The sequence below is a fragment of the Melanostigma gelatinosum genome, assembly GCF_949748355.1.
Source record: "Melanostigma gelatinosum genome assembly, chromosome: 1".
NCBI lineage: Eukaryota > Metazoa > Chordata > Actinopteri > Perciformes > Zoarcidae > Melanostigma > Melanostigma gelatinosum.
This window is the reverse complement of record NC_136634.1, coordinates 20,237,373-20,260,243: the sequence shown is the minus strand read 5'-3', so window position 1 is coordinate 20,260,243 and position 22,871 is coordinate 20,237,373. Positions and strand designations below refer to the sequence as shown.

At 40.9% G+C, this 22,871-nt stretch overlaps 1 protein-coding gene across 1 annotated transcript; it reads left to right on the top strand.

Annotated features, from left to right (window-relative positions):
• Positions 1-14,192: 14,192 nt before the first annotated feature.
• Positions 14,193-16,191, top strand: LOC306776496 (monocarboxylate transporter 2; the record flags this gene model as incomplete). The annotated part of the gene is given in 4 exon segments (XM_079267206.1): positions 14,193-14,446; positions 14,448-14,661; positions 15,966-16,036; positions 16,038-16,191. Coding segments are annotated over 4 exon segments (693 nt in total), but the record flags the coding sequence as incomplete, so codon positions are not given.
• Positions 16,192-22,871: the final 6,680 nt, after the last annotated feature.

The window sequence follows — 22,871 nt, the reverse complement described above, 5'->3', positions numbered from 1 at the left end:
AGTGAGATTTATAGTTACAGTGGAATTTGTCATTGGAGCTGCCGCAGCAACATATTGCCCGCAGCATATCTGTCTGAATGAGGCAATCTGACTTTGCATGATGAGATGTGATGGATTACAGAGACAAAGGCTGTTATCCATCTGTGCACTATGGCTGCAGCGACATCAATATCATAAGCAACAGTACATGCATGCATCACAGGACCGATTATAACTCACATGGGTCACAACTCTACACAGTTATGGGGGTAATGCGTCCTTGTGAGAGCAATAAAGACGCACCATCAGCTAATAAATGTGTGTTTTAGCTGTTTGGATGGTTGAGTCGGGTTTATTGATGAAACTCCACATGGGGAAAGGGCCAGTCACGCTAGCCATCGCTCATACTGATGTAAAAGGAAATTAACTCCGCCCCAAAACACCACTTTCTTGGCATTCACTGAAGTGGCACAAAGAATCACATATTATATGAGAAATAAACTCCATCAGGGACATTTTGCTTTTTAATGTCAGAATGTAGGAGGCACAGCAGGTGGACGCAGCTTGCCCGTGTGTTGAACGGTCGAAAATATCACCACTAACACCTCTAAAGCTCAGACATTATTTGACATTATTATGCCTGAAATTGTCATTAGCACCTGCATCCATACTTCCGTTGCTTCTGGTTGATTGAGTACACACTTTTTCCATAATGGCAGCACAAAAAATGATACAGCTTTAAACTTCTGAAATGTTGCCAAAAGTGTAATGATCAAATTCAACAAATTTAACCTCAAAATCCTGGTGCATATCTGACATTTATGTCATGCCATCATCAAACTTCGGCACACAAAATGGAAAATCATTTCCATGTTTTTACCGGACATATTTCAGACCCGATTCGAAAGACCTTTTCAGACACAAACCTCTTTCCTCAATGTAACACTTGTAAAAGACAAATTACACTCATTGGCTCAGTATAGGTCAAAGGGTGGATGACAACTTATACCATTTAACGGTTTCCACACAAACCTCTCAACATATTTCGGCTTGCTAAATGACTCGCATTACGTCTGTTAATTGACTGTCCTCGAACTGCGGCCACTGGAATTAAATTGAGGAGTGTTTTTTAAGGCACTTCAGTTCAGCCTCTTGTTGCTCTCTCAACACAAATGGGGGTGATATCAGTGATGAGGCTATTTAGCCACGTCACTGGATCTAATTGGCAAAAATGATGTAACTTGTCTCCCAGAATACAAAAACACTGAAATTCCACGAGGAACAGCTGGCAAATGTTTGCAACTATTTTATGGAAGATTAATGATCATATGTCTGATAGATTAAGCTTTTCCAGGTATTCTTCTCTGGTACTCTCATCGGCTCTCTTCTCAGTATTTTGCACAAGAAGACACGCACACAAACAGTCGCAGGTAAAGCAGAGGTTGGATCTCCTGTTTAGTGCCTCTTTGGAGCTTGTCTGCAGGCTCGTCACATACATTGTTGCTGCCAAAGACATCTGCACGCCGCTGCTGAACACACACCGGCTCTTACAGTTTCCCCCAATGACCACAATCAGGCTCCCTTGTGTGGATAGCGCAGTCGGCTATTTCATACTTTATCTTTGATGCTTAGTCTTTCTTTCACTATTTTTCTTGCTTTTTCTCTGCTTGTCTAGTCTTTGTCTTGTCTCTCTCAAATCAACTAAATGATTAAGACTGCGCAGCTGAAACAGCATGACCAAACTATTACTCAGAAAGTCAATAAACCGATATCTCATAAAGTTAAAACACGTGAACTAACCATCAAAAGTTTGTAAAGGTATGTCTGGCACCTCTCTCTCTCGCTCTCTCTCTCTCTCTCGCTCTCTCTCTCTCTCTCCCACATACACACACAGACGAATGCTCTCACACACCTACTCACACTAGAGACGGAGGTTTAAGTGGGAGTTCTTGTTGCTCAGAGTCTAAAGGTTGAAGGGGTCACCGCATGCATTCATTGTTCTTACAATGTGGGCGTTGGGAAGCCCTTTGAGACTGTAACTGTGATTGAGCAGGCTGTACAAATAAACTTAACTTGCAAATATGTGTCCTTTGCTGCTGGTACGGAAGGAGATGCCGAGGGCTGGCATGGAAGAGTGCGGGGTGTTTTGATGGAGTAAGGTGATGAGGGAGACTCAGCAGACACGCCAGATGGATCGACTGTCATGTGTGTCATGTGCCTCCCTCTTAGCACTGTGACGTTAGAAAATCCTGGTAAGCACTGATTAAAAAAAGGGGGAAAAAGCAGAAGAAAAGACAGCTTGATGGTATTCTCAAATTATCATTCTCTCTCACACTCAATGTCTCTGATTCCACAGTAAACCATCCAGCTTGGGGGGAATCTTTTAAAAGTCACTCAATTCTGTGGCCTCACTTTCATTGAAATTGCTTTGATATTATTAATGACATTTACAACTTTGAGGATTCCTGGGGCAACTGAAAGACTAAGTAGGTAGAGACTGTAGTGCATTCATTAATTAGAATTGTCAGCAATATTAAAAACTGAATATATAAGAAAGAATGTCTAAATGTACGGTAAAATTTGGACTTTTACTCTCTGGTGAGCCCTTTTGGTGTTTTGTAGTTATTCAGTGGTCCAACACAAATAGTGAAAGGTGGAAAAGTAGTTTGATGTTTTGGGAAATATCAAACTATATGCTTCCTTTCAGAGTCGATAATAACGCTCTCATATTTGTATGGTAATATGGAGCTAGCCAGCTGATTTTTATCCTAGCTGAGCATAAAAACTGGAAACAGCTAGCCTGGCTCTATCCAAAGGTAAAAACAATATCTGCAGATTAAAATGTGTTTGTCACCTTCAGAGAGAGCCAGGCTCGTCGTTTCCCCCGACCGCCACTCTTCACAGTTAAGCTAACCGTCTGCTAGCTCTAGCTTTATATAAGCTTTACAGATATGAATGTGGTATCAATTTTCTCACACAACTCTCTGCAAGAATGCAAACAAGCATAATTCAAACGTCAAACTATTAATTTAAAATTCTATATGCGTGCTGTTTCGGTATTTGCATCCAGAGAGAGTTCAAAGTCTGTGAGTTAACTGAATGATGTTGTAGAGCCAGGTCTGGTTTTTCTCTGGTTTTACACTATGGACAAAAAACAGTTTCCAACAATCCAAGTCCCCGAAAAGACACGAGAAGCAGCTGGAAGGAAGGAACGGAGGGAGGCTATTTAAAATGCATAGCCGGCTTTACTTTCATCCTATATTTATATACTAACGACGGCGCCGCAGCTACATTTAAGTGCTGCGGGGTCGTCTCAGCTGAGGGGTGTTGCAAGAAATGCTGTAATTTTCATCGTGAAGCCACCACTCGACTTTCAGTGTTCGTCAACTATTAATTTATCCAGGTTTAGTAAAGGAGAGCGAGAAAGAGAGAGAGTTTGTGTATATGTGTGTGTGTGGAGGGACAGGTGAGGAGGGGCGCTCAATTTCAGCCTCAGTGCAGACCTCAGGGTAGGTCACCTGCAAGAGATGAAAAAAAAAGTAAAATCAAAAAAGCTGGTGAATGTTTTACTTGTTTCTATATTTTCTTGAATTTGTGGCAGTGTGTTCTTTATCAATGGTGATATTCTGTCATAAAGCGATTGGTGTTGTGCGGGATGAATCAATTGGTCCTCATGTTCATAATGTTGCAAAACATATGCTAGTGCAGACACATGTGTTGGCCTATACAGTAGGTTATAAACAATCCCATTACATCAAAATTAAATTGATTCGAGCTCAAGAGATTATGGGGTGATATTGAGATGTTGTTATACAACTATTTGACTTTTACTGCAACTATGTAGTCAAGGTAGAAACACATTCAGCTGAATGTTGGTATCCGTCTGATATCAAACTACTTGTCAAATGTATTACTGTGTGCCTCTTCTTATTATCAAAGGCAAATAGATCACAAGTTCATTTTTTTGTTAAATGTCTCCATTTAAAATCCATTATTATTGAGAAAATTTAATGAAATGCAAAAGGGGAAAAAGAAATCTTGCAAGAAAGGTTATCCGACAATGAACTCGACCATATTCATCTTTGCATTGATATACTGATGGAATATCTTTTCAAGTACAGATGAAAGAAGAATGATTGTAAAGGCAGTAGCATCACAAGTTGCAGTGGATGTCACTCGTTTTCCCATACATTGAATTGTACTGCCATTTTTTTTCCTGCTTAGTTAGAACAAATGTCATGATTCACTTATTTTGTGTTCGGTTTGTGCTTTTGCTTGCATCAAGGTGGATGTATAACCCCAAGACGTCCGATAAGACATGGATCCAATTAAACCACACAGAATATCAGGATAGAAACCCCTAGAGAGGCCGTATCCCACCATCTAGATCGAGAGACCATGGCTCAGACTGCAAATGTAGAATTTAATCAGCTGAACGAGTCGTCAAGGAGTCCTGCAGTGTCTTCTCCCCCTGATTCACTGGAATGAAATGGAAAAGTGAAGAAAATCTGTGCTGCCAACACTCCCTCACCATAGGGACACAATAACCAATTTATTGAATAACATAAAACGTGTATGTCAATGAAAAGGGAAAGAAAAGTTGTTTTCCTGGATTGCTTTCTGATATGAATTGTGAAAGTTGGTTTAGCAGAGCGCAGGGGAGAAATGAGAAGAATGTGGGGGTTTGATATGAATGTAAAACCACTGGCAAACAGAACGCCTTTTTGGGTGACAGAAATTAGGAGAGACATAAAGAGAGCAAGTGGAAATATATCAAAGAGAGAAAGTGGGCTGATGGAGAGAAAGAGACTCTTCATCTGCCTTCCTAATCCGAGCACATTTTCCAGCTTCATAATGAGCTGGACTATGTGCTCGGACTTGGAATTAGCCTATTTTTTGGTGTCATCTTGACTCGGATGATCCGCTCCTCCTTAGAAAACAACTTAAAATTAGCACGTACTTGCACAAAGATGGTGAAAATACCCTAAGAGACACACACAGAAACTACCTCAGGCTCAGCAGGAGAACAGCTCAAGCAACACCTATGAAGCCTGTAATGAATACAAAAATCCTCCCCAGGAGGATCTTCATACTAAATCACTATTCCAGAGCTTAATGCTTGATTTGTACTCCTGCGGCCGCGCACCCATGCGGTCTGTGCGGCCTGGTGCAGGTGCCACTCACGCACGCTGTGGTGGATTGTGCATAGCATGTAATTGTTTTTTTTGATTGGGATCCGCGGTTTTCAAAACCTTTGTCAGGCAGTCTTTGATTCATTTCACAGGCGTGATTCAATAGTTCCATACATCGTCTCAACAAAACTCCATGGCTGAAAAAGCAATTATGGAAGAGTTGCATGCGGAGACGTTCCTGTGCTGCCCAGAATAAATGAGGTGGTTGTTGTAAAAAAGGATGTGAGGTTATCCGCAAAACCCATCTTCATACTATGTCTGGCGCATTGTCACATTTTTCGCAGATTATTTGTCTATTATATATATATTTGCAGCAGCAGCATCAGCTTCATTAGAGATATTGTCCCGCTGACCTTTCCCATCTTCTGATGGATTGTTTTTAATAATCTCTTTCTCTGGTAGAGTACTTGCCCCCGTTTGTGCCGCTCATGTAGACTGGAATCCCTTAATACTTTTCTTTCAGGTGAAAGAAAAAAAGCCACCGTTTCCCTCAAAAAAAGTCAATCTGTAGCAGGTCAGAATTCCAACCTGTTTCACAGGGTGCATTTGGGCACAGGTAGAGGTGTTAAGAAGGCCTGCAGTTCACATCGAGTTCAGTCATAGCAGTCAACGTCTATTTAATTGGACAGCATGTATACAAGCGTGTCTGGAGCCAGTCAGCTCATTTGAGTGGCAAATTGGTTTATTGGCTTGTTCGGTCTGTCAGCGAGGTCACTCCAGAGCGTGTGACGCATCTGCCCCAGGGCGTCAAATACAGACACGCTGTTGCCTTTCTGGGGGAATGGGAGGCTATGTATGTCAGTTATCATGTGAGTATGCTTTAAATATTAAGATGAGCCGATGGGTGAGTGATCAGTGGTTTATGTGTATACTTGCTAGACTATATTGTGACGCATATGGCTCAGCAGAGTGCCAGAAGGAAGTCCACTGAACTTTTAAAACATATTAGTTCTCAATATAACGTGTCATTAACATATTTCCAGTCCTTATTGTTTATTATGTTAGTGTGATAACATATAGTTGAGTTAGAATGTGATAAAGTTGTGGAATCTTACAAGTTTACGTTTCACTACGAACAAATAAAAGCTTTATTTTAATAGTTTGGCTTTCCACTTTAATCTCTTTTGAGATCAATTATAGCCGTATATCTGACACCCCGACAGTGGACAAAACTTTATCGGACTTTCAGTGTAACTAATTGAATTAGTATTGTTATATTATAGTTATTCATAGTGAAGTTTAGAGAAACTTACACAGTCTTCTAGTAAAGCACAAGAAGCATCTGAAGTGTCTTTCAGTGTATTTTAACAGATACACACAGTGATATTTATCAAGAGATTCAGAGATACCAATGTCTAAAATAATAGTTGCCAAGAGTCACTAAATTGCCTTCATGCTCAGACTGCCATTGTAAGCACTTGTGTGGTTGTTTCTCTGCTTTTGTGTATGGAATAAACAAAGATCAGGACCAATTGTTTGAGTCACTTGAATATGTAAGAATAAACACACGAGAATGCTTGTGATGCAATTAATGTGAAGTGCTGTGATTTAATTATTATACATTGTATCAAATGTTATGCAATGATGAAATGCATCATCCATGATAAATCTGACAATGCCCATGTACCTAAAAAAATGTATTTTCCATTTAAATTCAGTTTTCTAAGCAGTCAATGAAAAAATAATTTGTTTCTGTATCTTACGAATTAAACTTGTGGTTGTGTTCATGAACCGCTCACTCAGATGTGCTTCCCTCTCTTTCCTTCCTGTTCTCCTTCTTTTTCTTTCACTAGTTCCTTTCGATGTTCATTATCTCATCCTATCACACTCTCAGCAAATAGGCAGAAGCTATAAAATTGCACTGAAAATACTCTGATATTGAGAACTCTATGATTGAAGGAACACCAGCATGGCAGATGCAGCATATCCCGCTCTTCATAAAACAAAAAAGCTTCATCATCGGTTTCTAACATTTTTTTCAACATTGTCTTCGTTCAACATTTCAGGAAGGTGGGATGCTGACAAACTCAAGAGAGCTACTCCCCCTCATGGAATCTTTATTTTCAAAGAAATGCCCCAACAGCTGATCCCACTCATTAAGCCCCAGCTCTTCCTCCCTGTTGTATCTACCTGTAAACACCTTCGCACTCCAACATCCTGACTCGACACACCTTTCACCTGGAGACCAGAGCTCGACAGCAAAAGGTGAGATAGACCATTTACGAATTCGTGGGCTGTGCAAGCTGTATGCTTTAAACAATTGTAAACAATTTTTTTTTAAATGTCTCCATTTAAAATCCATTATTATTGAGAAAATTTAATGAAATGCAAAAGGGGAAAAAAAAATCTTGCAAGAAAGGTTATCCGACAATGAACTCGACCATATTCATCTTTGCATTGATATACTGATGGAATATCTTTTCAAGTACAGATGAAAGAAGAATGATTGTAAAGGCAGTAGCATCACAAGTTGCAGTGGATGTCACTCGTTTTCCCATACATTGAATTGTACTGCCATTTTTTTTCCTGCTTAGTTAGAACAAATGTCATGATTCGCTTATTTTGTGTTCGGTTTGTGCTTTTGCTTGCATCAAGGTGGATGTATAACCCCAAGACGTCCGATAAGACATGGATCCAATTAAACCACACAGAATATCAGGAGCTGTATGCTTTAAACAATTGTTCCCTTCACAGGGAGCACAAATATCCATCATTGTTTGTTGAATCCTCTGTCATCGCATTTGAATGGTTTTGGGTAATTAGAGGCTGTAATGTGTGCTACTCTTGTTTGCTGTCTTGGGACTGGAGGACCTAACAGGAATATCTCAATTTGGCAGCCATTGATGGAACCGATATTGTGCCTGTTATTGTGTAACAAGGGCATCATATATCCAGCAATATCAGCAACTACAGTGTTGACTTTCAGCTTTAATTCAATGTCTAAAATTGACAAACAGAGGCTCAAAAGTAATTGGACAATTGTCTGACAAACGGTTTCATGGCCAGGTGTGGCCTGTTCTGTCTCATGACAAATGATGCAGATAATAGGATTCAAAATGTTATATTTGCAGTTGGTCCTTGGAACTGTGAGCATGCGGACCAAAAAGGTGTCAATGCAAGTGAAGGAGGATATGTTGTATCTTATTTGCTTAATCTGTAAAAAGAGAAAAATGTAAAAAGGACAATTCATGGTTTTAGAGAACAGTGTCTGGGTTCAGCTGTTTGCATCTCCTGCTTCCAGTCTGTATGCTAAGCTAAGCTAATTACCCCCCTTGCTCCAGCTCCATGCTTTACTCGACCTTCTCACTTAACATTTAAAGGTCTCATATTCCTATAAATGCTTCAATGCACATTTAGTATATAACAAATTCCATGGCATTTGTTTTGTTACGGGTATACATCACATTTTTAAGGGGTGTCGGTTTGTCATTCTCACCAGCAAAGATTTGTACAACTGTCAACACATAGAAACACTATTGATTAAAATCTTTGTTTTTATCCGGTATTTTAAAAGGTTTCAAATGGCCTGTGGATGACCCGCGTGCAGTCAGCTGGTTGGCTGCCTTGCTCTGCATCAGCAACACTGCCATCTGTGTAAAGCCCTCAAACACCTGTGCTTCCTGGGAGTGTGCCACAGGGAGGCACTGAAGCAGAGGTGGAGGGCGGAACGCAGTGCTGCAAAAGACAGTTTGTGCAAAAAGAAACTTGTCTCTATGCAGCTTCATCAACTTATCCTCAATTTAAAACCGATTATAACTGTTACTGTAAGATGGAGAAGTCACTGTAAATGCTTCAAGCTGAATTAAGAGCAGAGCGAAATGAGTACTCCGAAGATGACATTGATAGATAGTAGGTCAAATATGGTTTAAGAAGCAGAAAAATAGATGGATGATGTGATGGAGAAATATAAGCTTTTCCCAAGTCGTTCAAATTCCTCCTCGCTCCAACATTATTTCCCCTCGGATAAGAAGGTTAAGCAGGAAAAACATGATCATCATAGGGCAAACTGGTGTCACATTTTCATGCGTTTTGTCAGTCTCATTCTTACAAATGTAGCTTGGGGAAAGAGGAGAGAGGTCAGCGACGCACCTGTTCCTCTGACCTGATCCATGGAATTACTGGTTATCAACGTCAAAACGGTCAAATATAATTCCCCTCGGGCTTGCAGCGAGTATTGGCTGAGTTTGCACAATTTCTGACAAGACTGTCAGTCGCCCTCCAGAGGAAGCCCGCTCCACAGGCCTCTGCTCCGTTCTCCTATTCATTCGGCAGAATAATTCACACTCAGCTAAAAACAAAGCCGACCGGCAAACATTCTTTGGGCCTGAGGAAAGCATGGAGATAGATGAAAGGATATCTGCAAGCTAAAGTGTTGCAGATGTGGCATGGGGGGGGGGGGGAACGTACATGCTTTGGTTTTCAAGCAGGGTTGAATCTTAAATGATTGTTGATGCAGCCGTTTTTTGGAAAGGACAGAGTGGGGTAGGTGCCAGTTTTACAGAACCTGACTAGCCTAAAAATTAGCTCACCAAAGTCATCTTTAAACTTTCCTCAGCCCAGAAACCAGTTGTGGAACGTTTACAACTTCACAGTTCTTCTAATTAAATCATCAAAGGCCAATCAATCTGTCATCTTATATAAATAGATGTATTATGGTTTCAGAAACAAGTTCCTCACTGTTTCTGGATAGCTATAAGGACAGAATCACTGCATACCCATTTGCAACCTGATGAGAAAAACAAAAGCGCCAAACTAACTGAGTCAAATTCTTGATGAGGCGTGTTTATATGTGTGTGTGTACGTGTGTGTGTGTGCATGTGTGCGTGTGTGTGTGTGTGTGGCATGACTCCTGCAGGATCAGCGATAATACTTTTATTGCAGACAAATACACAGAGATGAGTAGTAATAAACTTTTGGCTCCACCACTAATTAGAGAGCCGACAGTCGATGACTGCGGACCCTCTCCTTGTATGAGTACCACTGCATTGTCTTTTACAATGACCTTGGCTCATCACACAATCCCATGTCTGATTGCGTTACACGCACACACTCACACACTGAGTGGCTTGTTAGCTTTTACAGCAATTACTGGGGCGCATGTGTCAGTGGCTGTTGGACACATTCATGTTGCATCAACAATCAGAGAAGTTCTGTCTTGTGTTTCTTCAAATGGGTCGTCATTTGTCGTGGATGAAAGCTATGCACTTTGATTTTCTTTAACTATAACTAAAAACATACAGTCAATACTGTAACGGTGTACTAGGTACAGTGGTGTTCTGAACTTAATGCTAACATCAGTATACCATGGTAATATGCTCACAATGGCAATGCTAAAATGGTAATGTTCATTACATATGTTGTTTACCGTGTTAACCATCGGAATTTTGTGTGTTGGCATCCTAACATTGGCTACTTAGCGTTAAGAAAAAGCTATAGCTAAGGCCGATGTCATGAACGACAAACGCATTCAACTTTTGACCTTATGATGATAAAGAGGTAAAGTAAGGCGTCACCAAAGTAACTACAACTCATGGGATTACAAATGCCTGTATCGAATGGCACCACACATGTGACCCTCATGGTGGCGCTATCGCGTCAGATGATCACCAAAGTCATGAGGATTCTCCTTCTGAAGGCCATGAATGCCATTGGATGAGTGAAAACGTACCTGATGGCGCTAGATAGAAAGACAGCGGATCGATAAAAACATCCCATGTCGGTTCACAATTTTATGGCTGTCCATCCAATAGTTGTTGAGATCTTTCAGTGTAGAGCAAAACAACGGACACTATACCATCCCTATAGAGCCACACCAGTGCTGTTATCGTGGTTGGGAAAGAAGCAGTTTACTCAGACAAAGCGTGCAGGGAAGAAGCTGGAAAATAGTTTCCCTTTAAAAAACGTGGAGTAAACAGTATTTCTGCGTTCTTGCATCACTAACTTGCAGAAAAAGTTTTCTAAATTTCAAAAACGTGGAATAAACAACAGGAAAGGTCAAGTCAGCAATGTTACCTCAGAAATCGGTGCTGAAATTCCCAGAAATAGCTGTTTCTGTCTTTTTTTCAAATGAAATTGAGTAAATCATTGAAAAACCCTCAATAAATGAAGGCAATACAGCCCATGTGGTTGTGCAAGATGAACCCAGATCAAAAATTAATGATCTGGAGTAGGATCAGCGCCGTGTGGTCTTTTCTTCACATGCTGCAGGGTTACCATGGACAGCACTTGCATCCATAAGGCGCTGAGACTGTGTATGAAAGACAAACAGTGAGAGGTTATTTCTTCAGGGCTTGTTTGCTGACATTTAAGGGCAGCCTGCACAGACAAACAAGTCCCTGCTGCAGCATGAATTCAGACATGAAGCGAGAGGCAGTGAAACTAGTGAAGAACAGAAAAGACATCAGAGGAGTCCGTCCCTCTGTGCCCTGCATGTCAGGCCTCTCCAGCACATATTCATTATTCAGAGGGTGTTCCTCTCCATCTATACCACTGCTCTCGCCTTCTCAGTCATCCCCACCATAGATTTATAATTTATCACCCATGCCTATAAATATTTAAGTGTTTATAGAACACCCGTTGGGAAAGTATAATTCAACGATCAGTGCACCAAAAGCAAGCTTGGTCTATGAAAGTCAAATTACAGAAGATCCTGTGAAAAAGCCAGGGACAATTGATGATATTATGTAACAGATCTTCTCAAAATGATTGTCTGGGTGTTGGACAGATGCAGAGGATTGATTATTTTGTTCCGCCCCCTGTCTGTCCAAGCTCTAGTACGACACAGTGATCTTCAGCAGATGAGTCGCCCCATATCGTAAGTTCAGTGGTTTAGTGTTGTGCCGGCAGTTCCTGAAGCTCTAACGTGATCAATAGTCCATGAATAGTAATAATGTGTTGCCCTATTAAAGCAAGACTAAAAAACTTCTTTGCCGTTGTCTGCTGACTCAGGAGCCCAAATAACTTGGCCTGAACAACTGTTCACTTTAAAGATGCTTATCCCCATGGGGCTTTGACTTTGGGCATGTCACATCGTTACTGCAATAACGACCTGACACATCAAAAGCCTTCGTATGTGCCCCTTGAGTGAACTGTAAAGCTCATAAAAGAGGCAGTTAATTGGCTGAATTAATCGTTGGCTGACGTTTATTGGCAGGCTGGACCAGTGAGAGGCAGTTAATGGTAATTTATGAAGCATTTGTCTGAGCTGTTTGTGGGATAATGAAGCCATCTCAAATCCAGGCATGCCTACTTACAACCATTTGAAAAGTGGTTAACAACATTTCCTTCCTGAATTATTATTTTGTGAGCTATATAGACAGACAGACAGACAGACAGACAGACAGACAGACAGACAGACAGACAGACAGACAGACAGACAGATAGATAGATAGATCATCATGTAGGCTACATTGTTGTTTTGTTAGATGGCCAAATCTTTGATGCTCAATATCTCAGAACAGAAACTGTAATTGTAATTTCGTGAGCATTACAGACTCATGTCTTGGTTTCATGTGTTGTGAAAACATTTTGCTCTTAGGACTCTGAGCACCTTGTTGGTTTTGGCTTGTGACACATTCTGATCATCAGGGGATTCATGCAAACTGTCTGTGAGACAGCAGGAGGGATGTGAACATGGGGAAGCTTATCACATATGAAAGGACTTGCTGGGCGTCCCACTGCGTTGACTTGCCCCATGCATGCAGAACATTAACTCGGTTGTCTGAGCCTGTAGATTGATCCCTGCATTACAGTGTTTATCATGTGCCAATTAATATTGTCTGACACAGTGGCACTTCATGGTGGGACATGATAGGTGTAACGATTGCATTGGTTCCCAATTTTAAATCCACATGGCCCGCATGTTGCACTGCTGCACAATGATAGGAATTATTTGGAAAATTCCAAACTTAATCTTTGATTGTTCCTTATTTAGTCATAAATATTTACAATATTGTATTCTCTATTACAAAACCATACAACATTTGAATATACTTCAGGTCATATCTATTCTTTCTCTCTTGCTCTTGACTCTGAATCACATGTTGATGGAACTTAGCCCTGCACGTGTTGTTGCTTTCAGCGTCTCAACACACTGAGGAACGGAGAAAATGGGTTCCAAACGTCTTTCCAGGTTAGCCGCTCAAGTGCACATGTGTTTAACATAACATTCTGCTCTCCTGCTTCCTGGTATTTGGCCTGACCTTTGGAGTCATTAAAGCATTTGGTGTATTCTACGTCGAGATACACCAATACTTTGAAACCACAGCAACAGGAACAGCTTGAATTACCTCCATTGCAGTGGCTACCATTCACTTTGTGGGTAATTACCAGAATATAAGTAATAATAATAATACATTTTATTTATATAGCGCTTTAAAAGGCACTCAAAGACACTTTACATGTTAAAAACAGAAACAATAGAAGCATTTATAATAACAAAATCTACGACATAACAGTAAGAAAAAAAGAAAATAAACACGAAAAGAAAGAAAGAAAACATACATGATAGTAGATATGCATATTTATAAAATACTGTAAATTGTATTGAAAAAAATACTTTACACTATAGGGCATCAATACATGTTATAACCCTCAATTTCAACAATATTATCTAGACTTCATAGTCATGTCTTTTAAAATCCCTCCACTCTTTTTGACCTTCCAGATGTCTCTGAACAAACACAGACTTCTTTGCTTTTCAAAATGAGTGTGTGGGTAAATAAAATTATCATCTGCTGCAAATGTAGGCTCACTCAAGCAGCAAGAGAAAATAGTGTTAATATAAAAACTCAAAATTATTATCTGTTGTTTAATTCAATGTCTATTTTCACTGAGAATATGAATCAAACTGAATTAGATAAGATAAGAGAACATCTTCTTTTATGCAACTTGAAAATAAATAGGACTTCTTACCTGCTGTGAAGTACATATTGCAATTGTGTTGCCCCAAATAAAACAACTAAATGTCCTTAAACCTACTATATATATATCTATATATATATATATATATATATTAACCTCTGTGTGTGCGGGATGCTGTTGAGGCCACTAAAAGCCACCAGAGACGTGACTTGTGAGGTCAAAGCAGTGGAGGAAGGCTTGTCCCTGGAATTGCTACCAATAGACAACTCAGAGCAAGGCAAACCAAGCTGCCAAGATGCAGAGCTGAGTGTATCTGAGGGGTCTGATCAGGGTCTTAATTCAACCAAGAAAGTCTCAGACAACAGGACCAAGAAGGACGAACTAAGGACCAAAATCCTTAAATACGTAGATTTACCTCATCACCACTGCTCGGTTCATGGTCTACTCCATGTTTGGGGTGTTTTCTGCGCTGGGTTTCTTTGCCCCAGCTCTGTTCCTGATTCCATATGCTCGTAGTAAGGGGATTGAAGAGTACCAGGCGGCTGCACTCATGTCCATCTCTGCAGCGTTGGACCTGTTTGGAAGGGTGTTTTTTGGCTGGGTGGCAAACCTCAGGCTGGTGGATATGGTACATTCAGTTTAGTCGTTAAACAAAGCGACAACATTTTGAAAATCACATATCTGAAAAGACACTACAATCCTGTCCATACAGTGAATATCAGAATCAGAATCAGAACCGTTTATTGCCAAGTTACACATACAAGGAATTTGACTTGGTGACTGCTGCATAACAACAAACAATAAACACAGTGCAAGAATCAAGACATAATTTAATAATAGAAAATTATTAAAATTAACAATAAAATAGAGTTAACAAACAAACAGATAACAGTACGTTAAAACAAGTATAATATAAAAGTGGCAAGTGTATTTTAATATAGAAATGATGTGCAAGGGTGTGTAACGGTAGGAAATTGTCCTGGGGGTGTAAGAGTCAGAGTCAGTGGAGGTCCCGGGCTTTGTTGATGAACCCAACTGCAGATGGGAAGAAACAGTTCTTGTGAGGTCTTGGTCCTGCCAGAGGGAAAGGACTCAAACTGTGTCCAGGGTAAGAGGGGTCGGCTACACTCTTTCTTGCCCGATTCAGGGTCCTAGAAGCGAACAAGTCTTGGAGGGACGGCAGATTGCAGCCAATCACTCTTTCAGCAGAACGAATGATACGCTGAGACGCTGATGGAGGAGCAGAGGATGGACTCAATGATGGCAGTGTACAAGTGCACCATCATTGTCTTTGGCAGGTTGATCTTCTTCAGCTGCCTCAGGAAGTACATCCTCTGCTGAGCCTTCTTGGTGATGGAGCTGATGTTAGGGTCCCACTTGAGGTCCTGGGTTATGGTGGAGCCCAGGACGCGTTAGGACTCCACAGCGTTGACGGGGGAGTCACACACAGTGATCGGGGCATGTGGGGCTGCGTTCTTGCAGAAATCCACAACCATCTCCACTGTCTTTAGAGCGTTGAGCTCCAGGTTGTTCAACCTGCACCAGGTCACCAGATGGTCAGTCTCCCACCTGTAGGCGGACTCATCCCCACCAGAGATGAGTCCAATGAGGGTGGTGTCATCCGCGAACTTCAGGAGCTTGACGGACTGGTGACTGGAGGTGCAGCTGTTGGTGTACAGGGAGAGAGCCTTAAGTCCTTATGCTAAGCTAAGCGAACCAGTTGCTGGTTGTAGCATCATAGTTAGCGTAACGACATGACAGTGGTATAACTCTTCTCATCTAACTCTCAGCAAGAAAGAGAATAAGCATATTTCTCAAAATATTGATCTATTCCTGTAAATAAGCAATGGTCTGCCTACATGAAAAGTGCATGTGGAGGCCACTGTAAGTGCAACAGCTGATGCACATGTCTGTCTCCTGAGTCTCTACCAGGTGCAGCAGCTGACCGCTACAGTGATTCTGCTGGGAACCGTGTTACTCCTCTGCCCGCTGGCCTCCTCGTTCAGCTTTCGGCCTGGTGTACGGTGCCACGGCAGCCATCCACATCACCGTGCTGGCTGAGGTTGTGGGCGTCAACGGGCTCGGAAGTGCGCTGGGTTTCTTCGTGCTCATACGTAGTAGCGGAGGCCTGCTTGGACCGCCCATTGCTGGTGAGTGAGAAGGATGCTTTGATAGTTAATTGCAAGTACATGGAGTGCCTACTGTGCATATCAAAGAAATGGATTTCAGCTTTGAGTTGTTGCTGTAAAATTCCCTGTGATCTGTTCCGTCACGCTAACTTGCTGTCCGCTAGAAACAAACAAGAAGCTGCAAAGGGTAGAATAGAGAAGAATTGTAACTTCATTGACTGTATGTTAACATTTCTGTTAGCGTAGGAAAGAGCTCAAATCACTAATACAAGGTCACGGTGTCTGTCATTTTCCCGAGCCTATTCTTCCAACGCATTAAATCTGACACAATGGATGTGCTTATACTCCGTTCTGCATTGTAACAGCCCAGTAAGCCTATTCTACCAAAATGAGATTTTTAGACCTTCATGGCATGCAGCACCACCCTTCAACACCACCAATCAGGATTTATTGGCATCTACTCCCAAAGGACCTGGGGTTTTATTCAGAGAGCAACTGTGCAAAACTTGTAATGTCATGATACTCTATGGCTGTGTTCATTTCATGGCCGATTGCTTGTCAAAGTTTTTTCTTTTGTCCCTCGAATGGAGTTTCTTCCCCACTGACTTCACATTGAGTTGCTTGTGACAGCGTGTGACAACACGATACAACTGTAAAAGAGAAATGGCATAACAAAGGTGTAGAGAAAACTGAAACCTGTGACCAAAGCGATAGCTGATGCATTGGCCACTTTGGGAAACAAGCTGTAAACAAAACGCTCATATATTTTTAAGTTGAAATGGTGAACTTGCCAGCAAATAGTTAGCACAAACAGTTAGACACAAAGCAACATTGCATTCATTTTGAGTTGTGTCTCCGGCCACCAAATAAACGCAAGTCCAATATTCAGTGTGGTTTTATTTCTTTTTTGGTTTTCACCAACCCCTGAGGGACATATATGGTTCTTTAGCTGCAAAATGCTCCACTGTGTACATCAGCTGCGTTTTGGTGCTGAGCAGGTATAGTGTACAGTTGGTGTGTCAAAGCTTTCTCACTGAAACAGTTGGCTGATGTGGCAGAAAACGACACCGATGAGAATGGTGAAAGTGAACTATGAAACAGAAAATGTGTATGTTTCTTCTTTTGTGATGATATACATTTTGTAAGAAACATGAATAAATGATGGCGACTCTTCCCCTTATCTGTACACTCAGGTGTCAATAATTAGTTTGTATCCCACCATTGTTCCAAAATACATTTGAATACATGTTAAAATAAACAGATGTTTGCACTTATCTTCATTCATCAATTTTATTGTGAGAGATTAAAAAAATAATCTGGCAGCAATATATTCAAATGCCCCTGGCTCTCAGATGCAATAAAAAAAAAACTTTTTTTCTAGTCCTCTCTGCAAGCCAACACATACTGTAGCCCCGCCCACATCATTACTGTGGTTATGACCCCACAACTTTAAACAATAGCAGTAAATACAGCACAGTCAGTAGAGAATCAGTTGCAGAAACCTCTTTAATATGAAAAAACACAGTCACACATTATTGTAGTTTGGACTCATGTGATGGTGTTCAGTGGATTTTCAAGAAGTTAGTGTAGCAAAAACAGGGAATACATGTGATGTGAATTATTAAAGAGCAACAGGCTCTGCTATTTTGCTCTGCCGCATTATAGGAAAACTTGGACTTTCCCTTTTGCTCATTGTTCTTTATGATCAATTAAATCCGTCGATGTATGGGGAAATGCTTCTCATTACCCTGCTCAGTCCTTTCTCCATTTCCCTTCCACTTCACAAGTCCCTGAAGCCTTCTACTGTAATTTGGATTAAAGCAACACCACCACGTAAATGTTAAATTTAAGTTAATGCTAAAAGCTGAAGCTGACCTCAAATAAAGTAAAAAGCTAATTAAAATGAAGGTGGTGTCCTATTTATAACTTAACACCATTCCTCTGACACAGGCTGTTTCTTACTTATGTCCTGTACTGTTCAGTACTTTGAAGACCAGAGAGTTGATGGATGTTGAGGATTCATCAAAGCGTTCTAATTATGTTCCCTTCATGGGAGGAAGGCACTGGCATTACTGCCTATGGATAAAATGAATATTCTCTGCCTCATCTCTGCCTCAGTCTTCTGCCTCATTCATAAATATCTGTCATTAAAAGAACGCAAGGGACTGTACCAAAATTGTCAGATGTTTGCTTTAAATTTGACAATTTATCATCTAAATCTTAATGTGTGTAATAGTTGTACACAATGTGGAAATTAAGCGCTTGTATGCTTTTCCTTTTTTTTGTTATTTATTGTTAAAATAGTTTTACCCATTGTAGCATTTTAAGATATTGGTGAGAGAGTTTTGCAGTTTTTCTCTAAGTCAAGGGGCAAATAGTATTAATGCGGGGTTTTGCTTTTTTTAAATTAGCTTCAGCCTTCCTCCCTACCGCGGCCATTTTTGTACAGTCCCTAAAGTGTTCATATTGAACCTTGAACTCTGGGTTGACCGTGGCTAAGTGGAGCGCAGGGCCGTCCTTCAATCAGAGGATCGGCGGTTCGATCCCCGACTCCACTAGTCACATGTCAATGTGTCCTTGAGCAAGACACTTAACCCCAAATTGCTCCCGTAGCTGTGCCTGCGGTGTATAGATAGATACTGAATTGTAAGTCGCTGTGGATAAAAGCGTCTGCTAAATGATTGTAATGTACTGAACTCACTCTCTGGAATGGACTAAACTGCAGTAACATAACAATCAGAAACTGTTTATTTCAGGAATGTGACAATAGAATCTGCTGATTTTTTTAATTGATTTCGATCAAAATCACAAGTTCAGAAGTTGATTCAAAAAGCCTGTGCTACAGATCCTGTCTTAAAGTCTGACTTTGTTGTTGAACGTGTTTGTCTAGTATTGCAGTCGTGTCACATAGATGCTGGGTTGCAGAGGGAAAATGTGACTGTGGCTCCCTCCAGTGAGAAGCTGCTGATATTGCATTTGCAACCTTCTCAACAATAGAACTGAGCTGAAAAGTGCAGATTTGTCCAGATATTATACCACAGGGAGGATTGTGGAATTTACAGATGTAGACCAAACAACATAATCATAGTAAATTGTATCGGTTTTCGTTTCAGTGGTTGAACTGAATGTAGAGTCTTTTGCTGCTGTAAGTAACAATATATGAAGCATGCTCCCATTAACACAATTAGAAGTGTTAAATTGCATCACTGGAACAACACAATAAGGTCTAAATGGTTCTGTGAGTTTCTTTCCAACTTCAATGCAGCCTGAAACCCCAGAGAAAAGCTTTTCTTCATTTACTTCCTCTGCTGTAGAATGTTTGGTATGTGCAACCAATAAGAAAACTAGCTTTCATAACCCCGAACCAACAAGAGGCACCCGATAAACATCTTCAACCTGGTATAAAGCAAGCACAAATAAACATGTCACTCTGCATAAATCCGCAAACACACACACGCACACACACACACGCATTGTCATACACACTCTACAGGAAAGAGACTGCAGAAAAGAAAACTTGCCACAACAAGAGAGTTGGTCACAACATAACACAAGCCTTTGATCTGCCAGACAGGAACAAAGACATAATCCATGTTTCATGGAAACTCTACATGAAAACCAAACACACACTCAAACACAAAGACATGCTCACACATTGTATGCCATGGCTGACTGCCAAGAGAGAGCAGAGGCCACCTATTATCAAGGAAAGGAAGACTCAAAATGAGGAGGATCTCCAATCCAGTGAACCTAAGAGCTTCTGTTACTTGAAACGTGAGGAAATTTGGTCTTTTAATTTTCCATACGTCTATACGGCACTTACCGGTAAAAGGGAAAACATGTCTGACTGACCAATAAACAAAACAGTGAATACACTTTTCTTTGATACATTAAGGTATTTTGATCTGTTGAGCTGATAAATGTCCTTGAATAGTGATGTCAAAACAACCCTGTTGATGTCACTGAGATGTCATAAGGATAACATCGGCTGCAGTTGAGTTGCATCATGAGACTACTCATGACACTACTAGAGAGTAAAAGGCAGGATATCTCGGCCTCTGCCACTTTGCTTTTTGACTTTTGACCATGTGCTTTTACTTCTAGCAACTAAGTGGGACAATTTCAGTTTTAACCTGGTCCACAACTCAGTGTGTGTGTGTGTGTGTGTGTGTGTGTGTGTGTGTGTGTGTGTGTGTGTGTGTGTGTGTGTGTGTGTGTGTGTGTGTGTGTGTGTGTGTGTGTGTGTGTTGTGTGTGTGTGAAGAAAGAGAAAGAGAGAAAGGGAGAGGAGCAGCAGTATTGGACTGCCTATATTTGACCCTTTCAACATCAACTCCAATAAAGCAGAAGACACAGGAAGAGGTTTGAAGTCTACTCAGCGCCTCCCGGTCACTTTGACCCTGCAGTGGAAGCCCTGGGCTCAAAGTCGCTATAGAAACAGCTGAATTTCTTTTTTTCTTTTTTTTTGCCGACCCTGCTCCCGGGGGTCATGTTGAGGAATGCAGCACGACTACCTGAGTTCAAAGCTCTCAAAGCGGTACGAGAAAGAGTAGAGGTGAGAGAAGAAGTAGGAGGGAGAGGAAATGAGAGAAACCTAAATGGGGGACACAAGAGGGGAGAGAAGGGAAATATAACTGCATGTGAAAGAGGAGAAACCAGCGGGGAGAAAGTTGGGAGAGCCAAGCATGAAGAGAGAAACTTAAAACCGAGGAGGAGCACAAGAGGGGACAGAAGCAGGAGGCAAGCTACAGCTGAAAGAAAGGCGAGGGAAAATAAAAAGAGCCTCATGTGAAGAAAGAGGAGACTGACAGAAAAGAAGCAATTACTGTGTACTAGGAAACCCTCGCCGCCAGCGGAGTAACGTCAGACTTTCTGCTGGTTAGGACCATTAAGACACTGACCGCTCCACTTTCTGTCCGTTATTTGGTGCCGAGCAGGCAGCGCTCAGTGGATTTGTATTGGTGTGTCAGCTCAAAACAGCTGCTTGTTGACGAGAGTGGGGACACCGAACCAAACCCTAAATGTGTCCTAAACCAAAACAATGAGCTTAAAGAGGCTTAAACGTTCTGCAGAGCTGCAAAGTAAAGTGATGAATCTTTGTATCCGCCTCTCTGGAGGCTTAATTCTCACAATGAGGAACAAACATCTGTAGTCCTCTCATTCAATATAAATATAAAAGAAACATTCCTACACTACAATTTCTCTGTCAAATAACAGTAAAGTGCTGGCAGCAGAGACGCTAGCAATGTACTGTAATTCTACAGTATTCATACCGTGAAATGACTTAACAGCATATTACTGTAAAATTATAATGCAGTGTATTTCTGTATTTTTTTCAATTTCTGTATTTTTTTCTGTATTTTTTACGTCATTTTGAGACATAAATAACCTTATTATGAAATGACCACATGGTCAAGTATATTTTTGTATACTGCTGTGACTTCAATAAATGAAAAGTACTGAGTGTTTTCTCTTTTTTTGTTCAGAACTTAAAAGCAAAATGAATACAACAGTCTCAAGTGAACTTATAGAAAGGAAAAAGTATATGGTCCTGGCCAAAGGGACAGCAGAACGTAATATAAATCAAAAACAGCTGATAAATGCATTTTACAGGACAGGTGGCAACATTAAGGCCCATCATGATGATTTAGTCTGAATCTACTGCATGTTGATCATATGGCCGACATAACCTCACTGATAATTATATCATTGTTTATAGTAACTGAGGTTAGCTTTAGTTTAGAGCAGTGGTCCCCAACCACCGGTACCGGGCCGCACAGGAAGAATAAATATTATATTATTTCCGTTTTATTGATTATCAGAGTCTGAAGGAAGTTTTATTTTGAAAAATGACCGGATTCTCTCGCAATTTCATCCGCCTGTGCCTCTTGACATGTCAAGACGCTTTGTCTCGGTCACAACTCTGCTGGTGTTTTGGATTAAAATCGAGGCTGAATATCCTGAGATCGCCACTAAAGCACTGAAAACCCTGCTTCCATTTCCAACATCCTCTTTGTGAAGCGGGATGTTCTGCAGTGACAGCAATCAAAACAAAATGGCGGAGTAGAGTGGACATCAAGAACAGACTTCGGGTGTCATTGTCTCCCATTACCCCCAGATGGGGTAATGGGAGACTAATGGGAGGGCTGCCACCGATTCAGCAATGTTAAAAGGATCATTTGTGGAGTTACTTGCAACAGCTTAAACTTTTGTTGTGACTTGTTGCATGTATGATTTTAAATATCTGCAAAGCAACAGACAAAATATTTTTTTTTAATATACAGTGTTGTATCATTACTGCGAATGGGTCATAATGTGTGGAGTTTTGTGAAAACTGCCATGGAAAACATGCTGAACACTGGACTAGTAAATAGTGAATTCATAGAATAGAACAGAATAGAATAGAATGCTGGATGGAACTGGAACACAGCTGAGTTCTGGGATTAGAATGTTGAGGTGTCATCTTGTGGATGAAGCCCAGTGCTCCACAGAGGACAGCTGGACAGCTCTGAGGGAAGCCACAGGCAAAACCACTCCTCAAAATTTCTTGTAAAGTATTTTATTTTATTTTATATGACTGGTCAGACTCCCTGTCTGTCATCTGGCAAATTGGCAGATGAACTTGCAAGCTTTTCAACCTCACTTCAGGCTTCCGGTGTGTCCGATGTCGGCTGCTGTGGTAATATACCCTCACCAAACTCCTGTCGTGT